The following is a 13198-nucleotide window of genomic DNA, read 5'->3' as shown; positions in this document are numbered from 1 at the left end:
TTTTAACAAACAAAAAAAAATTAACATCTTTAAACCAAATATGGAAAAATTGGAAAAATGCCTTGCATTATTTCGAAAAAGTAAATATATATTAAAGATGAGGCTGTATGGTGCAACACGTTAGCTCTTTCCAAATTATAAGAACTAATAACAAAAACGAATTAGTGTCATTGTCAAGTTTTAACTGCCAAGCTAATTGAAGGATTCTTAAAGGAAAGTTAAAGTTATGTCGAATTGTCGTTTTGATTGACGACTTGTCGGTGACGAAAACGAAAAACACATTGATTTCAAAAGTCATACATTACAGAGACCTATCATTTGACTAATAAGTTTGTTTTAGTAATTATTGTGTTGTTTTCGATATTATTTCCATATACATTTAAAACCGTAATATTAATTCTTAGTGTTTTTTATCTCAATATCTTGTTTCTTCGCCTTTATAAATACGCAATTATAATGCCTAGTGAGGACAAAGCAGTTTCTGAACAGCAAGGTTCAGAAGGAGTTAATACGCAGGCGTTGCAATCTCCAGACGATGAAAATGCTAAGTCTTGCTGGGTTTGTTTTGCCACGGAGGCCGATGACAGACTCGCTGCTTGGGTTCAACCGTGTAAATGTATTGGCACTACGAAATGGGTAAGTAAAAGTATTCATAAATTTATATACTTATTTCTGAGCATCAATATTTAGGGGTAAAGCTAAATTAATGAATCACAAGTATATATATATATATATATATATAGATATGGCAAACATTGTTAAAGCAGTTGGGGACAACAACCTGGTGCTAATGTTGTGGTAATCTTTGTTATCTTTTCTGTTTGTGAATCATAAGAGTTGTGCACCTAATTATTTAAATTCCAATAATCAGCACCAATATATTATATATATAGTTATTCGACAAAAGAGTGATGTAACCAAGGTAATATGTTATGAATTTGTCAAATGGTCAGTGGGGGGATTTATTAACCTCTCCTATCATTTTCTTTCTTATTAATTATTTTAAACAAATATTTACTTATTCTTCTAATGGTCAATAACTTCTTTAAAGGTCTGTGTCATTTTTTGGCAATAAAAATTTTATATACATGGACAATACTGACTAGTGTTGTGAAAAAAATTATGTATTTCCTTACATCAAAAAAACTGAAACATGACTTTGATTAAAATAGAATTAGAAGAACCTTATGCTAGTTAAAATAAAGGCTATTTCTATTTGAAATAAAATAAATATAATAGACATCATATTATGAAGTCTAAAGGTCATTTGTCAATAACAATTTGTTATAAATAAATATATACATATATTATAAATAAAGTAGTAACATTTTGCTTACTTAAATCTTTGTGTAAAACAATTCGAAGTAGACTTAACAAAAGTCAAACGAGGTATCGTCTTAAATTCATTAATATTAATATGTTAAGTATCATATAGGCTTGCTTTATTAAATGAGACTTGGTCCCATCACAGACAACAAAAAGTTTATTAAACAGGTATTGGTTTCAAAGTTTGTTATCAAAATGCAATCAGAAAAAAATATATCATCAATTGGATAAGATTAATCATAAACAATTACATTCAAGGTGTTCTCGTTGTATAGTAAGTTTTTTTTTTTACACAAATATAATTTTAGCAGTTATTGTGCATGATGTTGTTCATTCTGAATAATATATTTATTCATCCAATTCGAAATAGTCCGGTCACTCTTGTGAAAAATTTTTCAAGTGCGATTGATCTTGTCATTTAAATAACATCACCTTATTGCAAGACTTCACTAAGTGTAATGAAAATGCAGAATAATTTTACTCAATAGTTGTATCTCATACAGTATAAGCGAAAACATGTATATGCTTAGAAAGTTGATAATAGCGAGTCATCCTTTTGAATGATAGAATGTTCAGAAAATATCGCATTAAACAATGATAAATCTATGCCTTTCTTGTCTGGAGTTATTTTATTAATTTATAAATAAGATATGTGTTTTATTTGTTGTGAAAGTTTTTATTTTAAGATTGCAATTCTTGTTTCTATTAGCAATTTAGAGCAATAAGTTTGTCCAAGTTTTCAATATGCTTAGTATGTAATTTCGTAATAGTACTTATGATATTGTATTATTGTGCAATTGGTTAGTAATGAAAATTATACATAGAAGTAATTCATCTTAGGTTTGTATTTATTAATAATCTTTTAAGCCTATATTCAAATACAATTTTATAAACTTCGATTGTTTAATGAGGTGTAGGGAAACACATTGATCTTTAAACTTAACCGCTTGAATGAACATAAATGTAAATAATGATAACTATGTAATTTTACTGAATTGAAGTAACTGTTCACGCCATCTGTAAACATCAATAGAATTTATGATTGTTTCGTTCTGTTAATTAGCTATTTTTAAAGTTTTAAATAATCTTAATAAATGCTGCCTCAACAGGAAATATAAATTAATATGCCATTTCCATGTATAGTAAAATAAAATTTAAATTTACAGAGAAATAATAAATTTATTTACAGTTAGAAGAACAGAGTAGATTTGTATGTTGACTGCCTCGTTAGTCTAGTGACTACATTTTTATTCGTTTTTTTTTTAAATTACTATTTTTGTTTCATAAGTAAACATTATTGGTTTTTAGGTTTTCATATTCCTTAGTTTGCCATAGACGGCGATTATCGCCGATATAATTTTGTATAGTATAGGATGGTTGTATAGTGGCTAGATATAATCTCGCATACCTCGAGGTCCTGAGCCGTTGGACCTGTGCCTGTATTCTTTCTGATTTTGTCGGGTTGCCGTCCCATTATGAGGGTGAGGAAATAGAGAGTGCACATGTGTTTGCCCACACACTTGTGCCCTATAATATCCTCCCGTGTAGTTGGTTAATCTCTCTTAAGACTTGCCGCCGTGGCTGAAATCGGTCAGGCGGACATCATATTATTAATAACCACGAATATTTGAATATTTATAATATTCTAAAAATGTTTTTTTTTTTTAGTTAAAATTTTGTAATCCTTCCAGGTGCATCAAAGTTGTCTCCAGCGGTGGGTAGATGAGAAGCAACGGGGAAATATAAGCAGAAAAGTATTGTGCCCTCAGTGTAAAGCAGAGTATATTGTCGTCTTCCCTTCAATGGGCGCGTTTGTGGCACTACTCGATGCTTTGGAAGAGATCACATATAAAATTAGCCCGTTCATAGCTGGCGGTGTCTTACTAGGCTCAATATACTGGATAGCTATCACTTATGGTGCTGTTACCGTTATGCAGGTTAGTCGATATCTATTTACCTTCAGTTTTCTTCTAGGCAAGCGTGCAATATCCTAGACCGTGTCGATGCTTAACATCAGGCAAGTCAACGGTCAAACGCAGGCCTATTAAGGGTAAATATCTATATAAATAAGAAGACTTTTTTTTGTACTTTATGCCTAATTGAAAAACTACTAAAACAATTATTTATAAATAACGGCCATAAAATGCAGATATTCGAAATGGCCTAGTGGTTAGATCGCGTGAATCTTAACCGATGATCGTGCAAACCCGGGCAAGCACCACTGAATTTTCATGTGCTTAATTTGTGCTTATAACTCATCCCGTGCTTGACGGTGAAGGAAAATATCGTGAAGAAACCTACATGTGTCTAATTTCATTGAAATTATGCCACTTGTGTATTCTACCAACCCGCATTGGAGCAGCGTGGTGGAATAAGCTCCAAACCTTCTCCTCAAAAAGGGAGAGGAGGCCTTAGCCCAGCAGTGGGATATTAACAGGCTGTTACTGTACGTCGGCGGACAGGCTATTAAGCTGATGGCAAGCTACCACCACCCATAGACACTGTAAGGAATATTATCCCTTACATAATCAATTCGCTGCCTGCCATGAGAACTAGAAGTTATGTCCATCGTTATCGCCTATCAAACCTAACCGGTTGTCGATAGAATAATTAATAAGTGCGTGGTGCCTAACCATAAGGGCTTACACAGTTTTCGAAATTATTATTAATAGATTAATTGCCTCACATACCCTTTTAGAAAACCCTTGTAAATGGCTAATCCGTCTTATTTTTACTAATTATTACATCTACCCTAAAACAGAGCTCGCTGCTCAGGATACGAAACTTTTTATATGCGAATTCGAAAATGAATTTGAAAATTTACATTAATTATTCGTAAAGAGTGTATTACTTCGATTCAGTTTTTCCAAATGTAAATCAATGGTATTATACTAATAAACGAGGGAGCATTTTGCAGTGGGATTCAGTAAATATTATTACTCTATTGTATTCATCCGCTTCCGTTCCGTTCTTAAACTTTTTTAACTTTTTTTATACTATACTAAAATAATTTACGTAAAACTTTTCCATTGTATGTAAATTATTTACTGCATGAGAAAATTTTGGGTTTGGGTTTAATATTAAAGCGTCAAGTAAAATAAAAAAAATGTGTGATTACAATTAAACAAGAATAATAAAAATGAACCATATACATAGCGAAAATATAAAAATATAAAATTATTAATCTTGGAATAATTATTATATATCTGCGCGCGATATCAGCGTGTAATTGAGAGTAGTTTATCAGAGTATTATAAGTACTTATATATTTAGGGTAAAGCGATTTCATCAACAATTGGATACAAAATAATTGCTTTTCTTATTAATGAGCCATATAATCTCTTAAAATATTACGAACCGCAATGCAAACTATTAATTAGGAACAGTGTGTTTACGTAGCTTTTATTTATATCTTTGGTAGGATTTCGATTTTGTTTTGAAAATTTTATTTAATTAATGTAAAATAAATTTAAACACAAAATCCAAGTCATCCAAGTTTGTGGTTTCTTTTTGACAAAGGTTTTTTTTTATTTAACATTACAATAGCAACTGTTTCAGCTTACAATGACTGATCTTGACACTTTTAAAGTTGACTTGACACTTTAAGTGTGATTGGTTACGGATACACCACTGTCTTATATAATAAATATTCATAACTAGTCATGTGGCATGCAATGCAATGCCTCTTAAATGTATTTTTTTAAACAATAATTCGATACGACGCTCGCTCCATATATATACATTGGTTGTATTGTACTAGAAACTTTACTTGTTTTCAACATTATAGTTAGGTTTAGAATAAACCTTTCACGGTTAATAAATAGGGTTCTATGTTACAATTATAATTTATATGAAAGAAATAATAATGTGCTTAGTATTAAATTCGATAGAGGTTTATATCTGAGAAATATGGCGTATTTATCACGCAATTATGTCCGCGGGACATATTTGTTAGGGATAGAGATTTGAATCTTTTTGCAAAGCCCTTTTTATAGGTATCACTCAATAACCAGTTATTCAACTGCCAATCAGTAATTTGATTTATTGCCAGATTAGTGGCATAATGGACGTAACATCTTAGTTTCCGAAGTTGGTGACGCTGAAAAGAATGTTTAATATTTCTTACAGTACCAATGTCTTAGATGGTCTATTTGCTACTGAACTAGAAGCTTTAAAAAAAGTTATACACAGTGTTAATACACCCTAAGTATTGGAACGAATAACGCGATTTGCCTTACCGTGCATGCTAAATTTTTTTTTGTAGTTAAAAGTTTTGGCTGTTTGTGTAACGTGCGTTTACCGTTACGTTCTAATATTGTGTTAAATTCATGTGCGATCACTTAACGTATGAGATTCACTGTTATGTAATTTTTATAGATGATTCCAATGTACGAATGTTATATTTTTGAAACAAATTAAGTTTTTTAACCATGATTGTTGTCCGCGATGTTTGTTTTCCGAATGTTTTCTAAAAACCGGTACCAAGAGGCGGTTGCACTATTATCACTATTTCACTTATGGGTTATTATTAGTTACATCTCACTTCTCATAATATGACATATTGTTACAAAATACCAAATGTTGTTCGATACATATGAGTGTCGAAGTGAGGTCGAATGTGAATACGAATTCCGTCGTGGTTTGTACAGAGTCCCTTTGCAGATAATATATGTGTTTCTTTAATGTAATTTTTCGTATATATGTAGTTTTTTTTCGATGTTAATAATATATACAAATTACTTAGAATAAATTGACAGGACAAAAAGCAGCAAAGCACATTTCACCCTTGTCATTTCCAAAAAGTAAGAAATAGTAAAAAAAAACGTTAAAAGGGAATTGACGACATATATATATTTTTTTTATTATTTTATTTATTTATTTATTATTATCAGTCTCATGTGAATCATTTAGATAACCTGTCTTTATATACTTAAGAATATGGTACTAAAGAAAAACTTGCCTTTTGAAGGTTTTTTTTTAAATACATTCAGTCACATTGAATGTGGCATTGTTTCAGAATTATGACTCAAACGAGTTTTATATATAGTAATTATTTTGTTAATACATTTTTTTTAAATAAATTAATTACTCTTAATACATGAATGTATCGACCAGAAATAATGACTTTAACGACAGTAACAGTAACAGCCTGTGAATGTCCCACTGCTGGGCTAAGGCCTCCTCTCCCTTTTCGAGGAGAAGGTTTGGAGTTTATTCCACCACGCTGTTCCAATGCGGGTTGGTGGAATACACATGTGGCAGAATTTCAGTGAAATTAGACACATGCAGGTTTCCTCACGATGTTTTCCTTCACCGTATAGCAGGAGATGAATTATAATCAAAAATTAAGCACATTAAAATTCAGTGGTGCTTGTCCGGGTTTGAACCCACGATCATCAGTTAAGATTCAAGCTTTCTTACCACTGGGCCATCTCGACTTTAACGAATTTGCTGATAAATGTTGCTCTGTGGCTGTTTGATTACACTTATTTCGCTCTGTCATTTTGTATTCCCGTGTTTGTTTGAAGGGTCAGTAAACTCGCATAATTCCTAGGAACTGATTTTTAATAAACCTTAAAAAACTACTTTATTTTTAGGTGGTCGGCCATAGAGAAGGTTTAGAAATGATGGAGTCAGCTGATCCCCTGGTACTACTCGTACTTTTACCAACCATTCCAGTGACGTTGATCAGCGCTAAGATGTACAACTGGGAGGACTCAGTGCTACTCTTCTTGAGGAAATATTGTGCGAAGATCCCCGCTCTCGCGTATATACTACCGTTTGGAAAGTGAGTACGGAAAACAAAACTATGGTATCATTTTGATTCGCTGAATTACGATAACAGAAATACGAAACTTTAAGTACCTTAAAAAAAAACAAAACTGATAATAAAAAATCTTCCTTAATAATAAATTTCTCGTTGGATTTCGCTCAGTCTTTTCAATGTCTTTGTAGTAGAATTAATCGTCTCCGGTTTTGGTTGAGCCGAACACGCTTTATTGCAACATGGCTTCCAATTCAGAGTCTGCCTGGATTTTCCAGGTTAATTTAATAGTTTCGATTGCTAATTACAATCACAATGAATTGTTAAAGTCAGAGAAATAATAGAACAACAAAACACAAAAGAACAAAACCATTCACACGTTTTTTACCCTCCCGCCGATAAAATATCGCTAAAGATTTATTTAGTTACGAAATATTATTTTTTGAAAATTTTTTGACTTTTTGTTTGAAAGAAGTATAATTACTCGTATACCTTGGCCTTAATATGTCAAATATGTATAAAAAGAAATATATGTTAAATAAAATATAATCTAGTTTATTTTTGGTAAATAACCAAAATTTAAATATTTCTTTTGCATTTAGAGCGGATAATTACAAACTACAAACGATTTGAATAAGTTATAAATGATTTAATATATTTCAAACTTACTCATTCGGAAAATAAATTCGAATATACGAACATTTTTAAATTACATATTCCATGTTCGTACTAAATAATAATTTGAAATCTAATAAAACTCCCACGTCACGTGTATATGAAACTTTGATAATTAAAGTAACCGTTTTATTTAATTGATAATTGTGAACAATAGACAATTTTTAACGTAAATGTAGAACTATAATTTTCAAAATTAAACGGTAGTACTGATGATTGTGTATAACGGACTTACAAATTATTAGCAATTATATGTTTTGTCTAACGCTTTATATTGGATATAAATATAACATCCAAATTATATTGTTAGCTTCGCCTTACATAACGGTTATACTCTTCTGTAAAAAGGAAAACAAGCAAACCGAACAATTAAAGTATTCACACTAATCCTACATAGTTTTATCAAATGCCATAAGATATATTTCGACGTTTCACAAATTAATTTTGTTTTAGTGCAATAGCAAGTTAATAATGTTTTCTTTTTATTTCAGCGTGGAGGGTGACAGAGGCGCAATCGTGTCAGGTCAAAATAACAACGGAAATCAAAATGGAAACTCGAATTTATCTCCAACCAGAATATTTTGTTCAGCATTACTGTTACCTACAATTTCAACAATAATCGGCAAAATATTTTTCCGTTCAGTACAAAATAATCTTCATAGAACCATACTAGGTGGTCTGACTTACATCACAATAAAAGGAGCTCTCAAAATATATCACAAACAAATGTTATATATTAGACATTCGAGTAGGAAAATTCTAGATTATACAGAGTCAAATTTAAAATTATACAGAAGTGCGATGACTACGAATACAACTGATGTCGTTTCGAGTGCCAACGATTCTGAACAAGTCATTTAAATTTTTAGAAATAGTTAAAAATAACGTTATTTTTTTTTTAGAACGAAAATCGTGTGACGTAACGTCTTGTAACGGTTGTACTTATGGTACGTATGGTGATAAACACGTTATTGACTGTTGTGAATTTCTATTCTATTTTGTTTATAAGATCACTTATAATTCTTTTTTTAAATGCGCTAGAATAGTTAAAAAAAGATCATTATTCTGCGATGACAAGTTTTTTTTTTTAATAATAGCAACTTCTATAAATAAATGTCTATTATATTTTTTAATTTGTTTTTTAATTGTTTATAATAGAATAGAACGTAATATGTTGCTTTAATTAAATTTAAAAAATATATTAATAACAATTTAATACTCCCTATAGAAAACAAACTAAGTAAACGATTAGGAATATTTAACCATCATAAAAATACTTTTATTTTAATTTTATTATACTTGCCAGTAAAATGCTAGTATTGCTAAACTTATTTTTTATCTGTATTTAGTTTTTTTTATTACACATGGTAACTAATATGGCAACTGTTCGCGTTATTGCGCCGTACGAACTTTTTTATGTATCTATGTTTAATTTTCTTATGAAATATTTACTAGTAAAACAAAAATTATATACCATACTTATTTATTTATATAAATTTACTCATATAATATTATGTATTCATTTTTTCATTTAGTTAATCGATTGCGTAATTATTTGGGATATGAATTGAACATTTTTTCATTATTAAAAAGTTAATTTTACTTTCGTTTGAAGTTCAACATAAATTGTCTCTTTTGTATATGGCAACAAATAGAAATTGTAATAAATAGGACTTGGTGGCACTTTACTTGACGTTCTAACACATATTTACAACACTTGTTCGAATACTACAATACGTTATTCACTTTCACAAATATGTCAAACAACGTAAACAGCAAACATGTACTTCCGTTTGTCAGTAAATAAGATAAATGATATTACCAGATATTTACCGTTCATACTTGGTTCAATCAATAGAAACACACAGTTATTTTGGCATATTTGAGTTATTTGCGCGTTTAATTCACGTGTTCATGAATGATGTTCGTAATATTTGAGATTACACGAAATATTTAATCGAACAAATCGATATCGCAACGCAAACACGCTAGTCTTATTCTAAAATTTAAAAAGGTAATTATATTTTTTTAAATTATAAAGCATAGAGATCATTATCGAGGAAGAACTGTGACAATAGTTTAAAATTTGCGAAAATTTGTTTATAATTACATCTGGCAACATATTTTTGCCTTGCCTACATTTTTTTTGTATATATCTGTGACTGTAACATAATATTACGATGTATGCAGCCGAGCCAAACAGTTAAGTTTTAATCATTAAAAATTTAATTAATTAGTAAGTATGTTAAATTATTTCAGTGTTGATTAATTTAAACAATTTTAATAAAACGACATGAATACTAAAATGTAAACAAAAGTAATTTTTATAAATAATGTAAAATAAATTGGACAGTCCATCCGGTCATCACGTCATTGTTTTAATGAAAATTGTAAATATTTTACTATTGTAACATAAAATTAATGTATAATACTAAACATATGAATATATTTTTGTGCTCTTTTATAGCTGTAAACATTTTATTCGTCGCTTAAGTGTGGAATATCTAATAAATCTTTGGATATGCGGATACTAGTAAATCATTAAATAATATTATCAAATGAATTGATTAATACTTTAAAAGAAACTCTATTTTCTTCTACATTTAGAATAGAAACATAGAGAGAAAACAGAGAGTAAACTCTAGTGATGTAAGTTATAGCTACTGTAATGATAACGTGGTGGTGCATTATGGGTTATAAATAACGAGCGATGAATATTGCGTAGATTTTTTATTGCTACATACTTGCTATGATCGATTCATTTTTTAGTTATCGATGCTCACTATATATATACTCCCTAATGTGATTACTTGACAACGAGTGTTTTTGTTAATCTTTCCTTTATATTACAATAACCAATAAATCACTACGCGACTAAACGTGTTAAAAAGACAGTCGAGGCTCTGCATCAATTTCAAGTAAAATAATTCCTCCCATTTTTTTTTTCAACGTTATAAAAAACGTCAATCAAATGAAAACCTGATGAGATTAAGATTCAATTTAGCTTTAACAGATTATCTCTTCTAGTGAACGTTTTAACCATCACCAACCATAGCTTCAACCATCACATACGGAATTATAAAAGTGATGCCAGAAATATTCATGAATAATAGTCTCATAGAATTCTAGAAAGAAATTGAGCAACTGTGCGTTCAATAATAGTCTTAATGTCAAAGGAAAAGTGCACACGCCTGTGACAAAGACGTAAAAGTAGAGGAATGAGCAAAGGTAGTACAAGATATACTCTGATACTATCTTCGCTTAATTTATCCCCCACATTTATAGTTTAGAACTCTACCATGACAAACGAATATTTTTAGATGCACAGGAAATCAAATTTTATTACCAGCACGTTAAATGCCAAATTGCCTTATTTTATTGTAAAATTTGTATCGGCTATTGCTGACATATTATTGACGGCGTTTTTTGTATTGCAATGCTGGCTGATAAGTTTGTGGTTTGTTTTGTCGTCTAGAATAATAAGAATCAAGAATTTAATTTTGCTTCAATCAATATTAACGATACGATTATTTCACTGTATAATATATGTAACTATAATTATATCAAATTATAGCAAAATAACTGGATAGTACCTAGATATCGGTTACAAAATTATGCGAATAAAAATATAATTATTGTAATTTTTAAATAAAGTTACGGATTTCTTGAAATCTGTTTTTTTTAAATAACTTTAACTTTAGTAGTATAGTTTATTTATTTTAATTGGGATCTGACAGACAGACGTGACATTCGCAGGTCTAAGCAGGATCTAATATCAGATAACAGTTACTAAGCTATATATCTACTATATTTGAATGGATTAAAGAGGACAAAAACCTTATACATATGATTACTTATCCATGAGATTTGCTAATAACTCTGCCATATAACTATAAACGGTTTTTGGGTAATATAAATATATTTCTAACTTAATATTTTTTTACTTAACTACTTATATACGCTTTTATATTACTACCAAAGTTGCGTTAAAAACTTTGCCGAAAATCAAAATGTCATTTTTTCTCGATAATATCTCGTCTAATTTGAGAAATAATGGTCTTGTTTAGGCCTCAACCAATTGTCATGTTAATTCAAAGCCATAATTGTTTATTTACCTTTACTCCACGTACCATTAGACAGGCTAAAGTTAGTATGTATGTTGCTTATTGTTAGCCCGATTGAGAGCCGTATTTGTATGAATTTTTACTGTTTTAATTGTACGATTAACATAATAGAAAATTTTAAATTCATTATATGACTTATTAATTACCCTCTATATATTTCAATGAAATTCAGTTACATTTTACTGAAAATGAATTTGTCTAAATGACTCATGGACAGACAAAGTTGCGCGGGAATTTAATTCATTTTAATTTCTTGTTAATGTTCTGTTAACTATGAAATCTAACGGCTTTTTATATAAATGTTGTTTATTAAACAATGCTGTGTCCTTTTCTTTCAAATGACAAATCAATGATGACAGAAAGAGGGAAATCAGTGTTTAAATAGACATCCGCTAAACGTTTATAAGTTAAGTAGATAAGGCCGTAAGCAGTTAATCCCTATGTACCCACTTACAAATATACTGGTCCACTTATAAATATTACGTATTTTATTGATGTTTTGTCCGACTTTTTGTGGTTAAATACATTTATATATATTTTTTTAATTATAAATACTTACATTTTGTTACATGATTGTTTTTACAGTAACAGTAACAGAATGTGTCACTGCTGGGCTAAGGCCTTCTCTCCCTTTTTGAGGAGAAGGTTTGGAGCTTATTCCACCATGCTGCTCCAATGCGGGTTGGTGAAATACACATGTGGCAGAATTTCAGTGAAATTCGATACATGCAGGTTTCCTCACGATGTTTTCCTTCATAGATGAATTATAATAACAAATTAAGCACATTTACTGGTGGTAGGGCTTTGTGCAAGCTCGTCTGGGTAGGTACCACCCACTCATCAGATATTCTACCGCAAAACAGCAATACTTGATATTGTTGTGTTCCGGTTTGAAGGGTGAGTGAGCCAGTGTAATTACAGGCACAAGGGACATAAAATCTTAGTTCCCAAGGTTGGTGGCGCATTGGCTATAAGCGATGGTTGACATTTCTTGCAATGCCAATGTCTAAGGGCGTTTGGTGACCACTTACCATCAGGTGGCCCATATGCTCGTCCACCTTCCTATTCTATAAAAAAAAAAAAACATGAAAATTCAGTGGTGCTTGCCCGGCTTTTAACACACGATCATCGGTTAAAATTCACGCGTTTTTACTCTGAGCCATCTTGGCTTTTTGTTATTGTCTTTTTATTGCTTTTATACATTTATAATTAATTTTAAGAAAATAGATGTCGTTATATTTATGTAACTCACGATGAATTATTATTTAAGTATTTACTTTATATTATGTAAGACCTTAGATACAAGGTT

The 13198-nt window shown here is 30.4% G+C and overlaps 1 protein-coding gene across 1 annotated transcript; it reads left to right on the top strand.

The window, feature by feature from the left end:
- The first annotated feature begins 209 nt into the window (after positions 1–209).
- LOC126778239 (E3 ubiquitin-protein ligase MARCHF5) lies at positions 210–12016 on the top strand. The gene is made up of 4 exons (XM_050501725.1): positions 210–636; positions 3018–3263; positions 6924–7114; positions 8257–12016. The coding sequence occupies exons 1-4, from the start codon at positions 457–459 to the stop codon at positions 8624–8626; spliced, it is 987 nt and encodes a 328-aa protein (XP_050357682.1). The 5' UTR covers positions 210–456; the 3' UTR covers positions 8627–12016.
- Positions 12017–13198: the final 1182 nt, after the last annotated feature.

This window comes from Nymphalis io, chromosome 25, assembly GCF_905147045.1.
Source record: "Nymphalis io chromosome 25, ilAglIoxx1.1, whole genome shotgun sequence".
Taxonomy (NCBI): Eukaryota; Metazoa; Arthropoda; class Insecta; order Lepidoptera; family Nymphalidae; genus Nymphalis; species Nymphalis io.
Note: the sequence above shows the minus strand (reverse complement) of the source record. Positions and strands in the feature narration are given on the sequence as shown.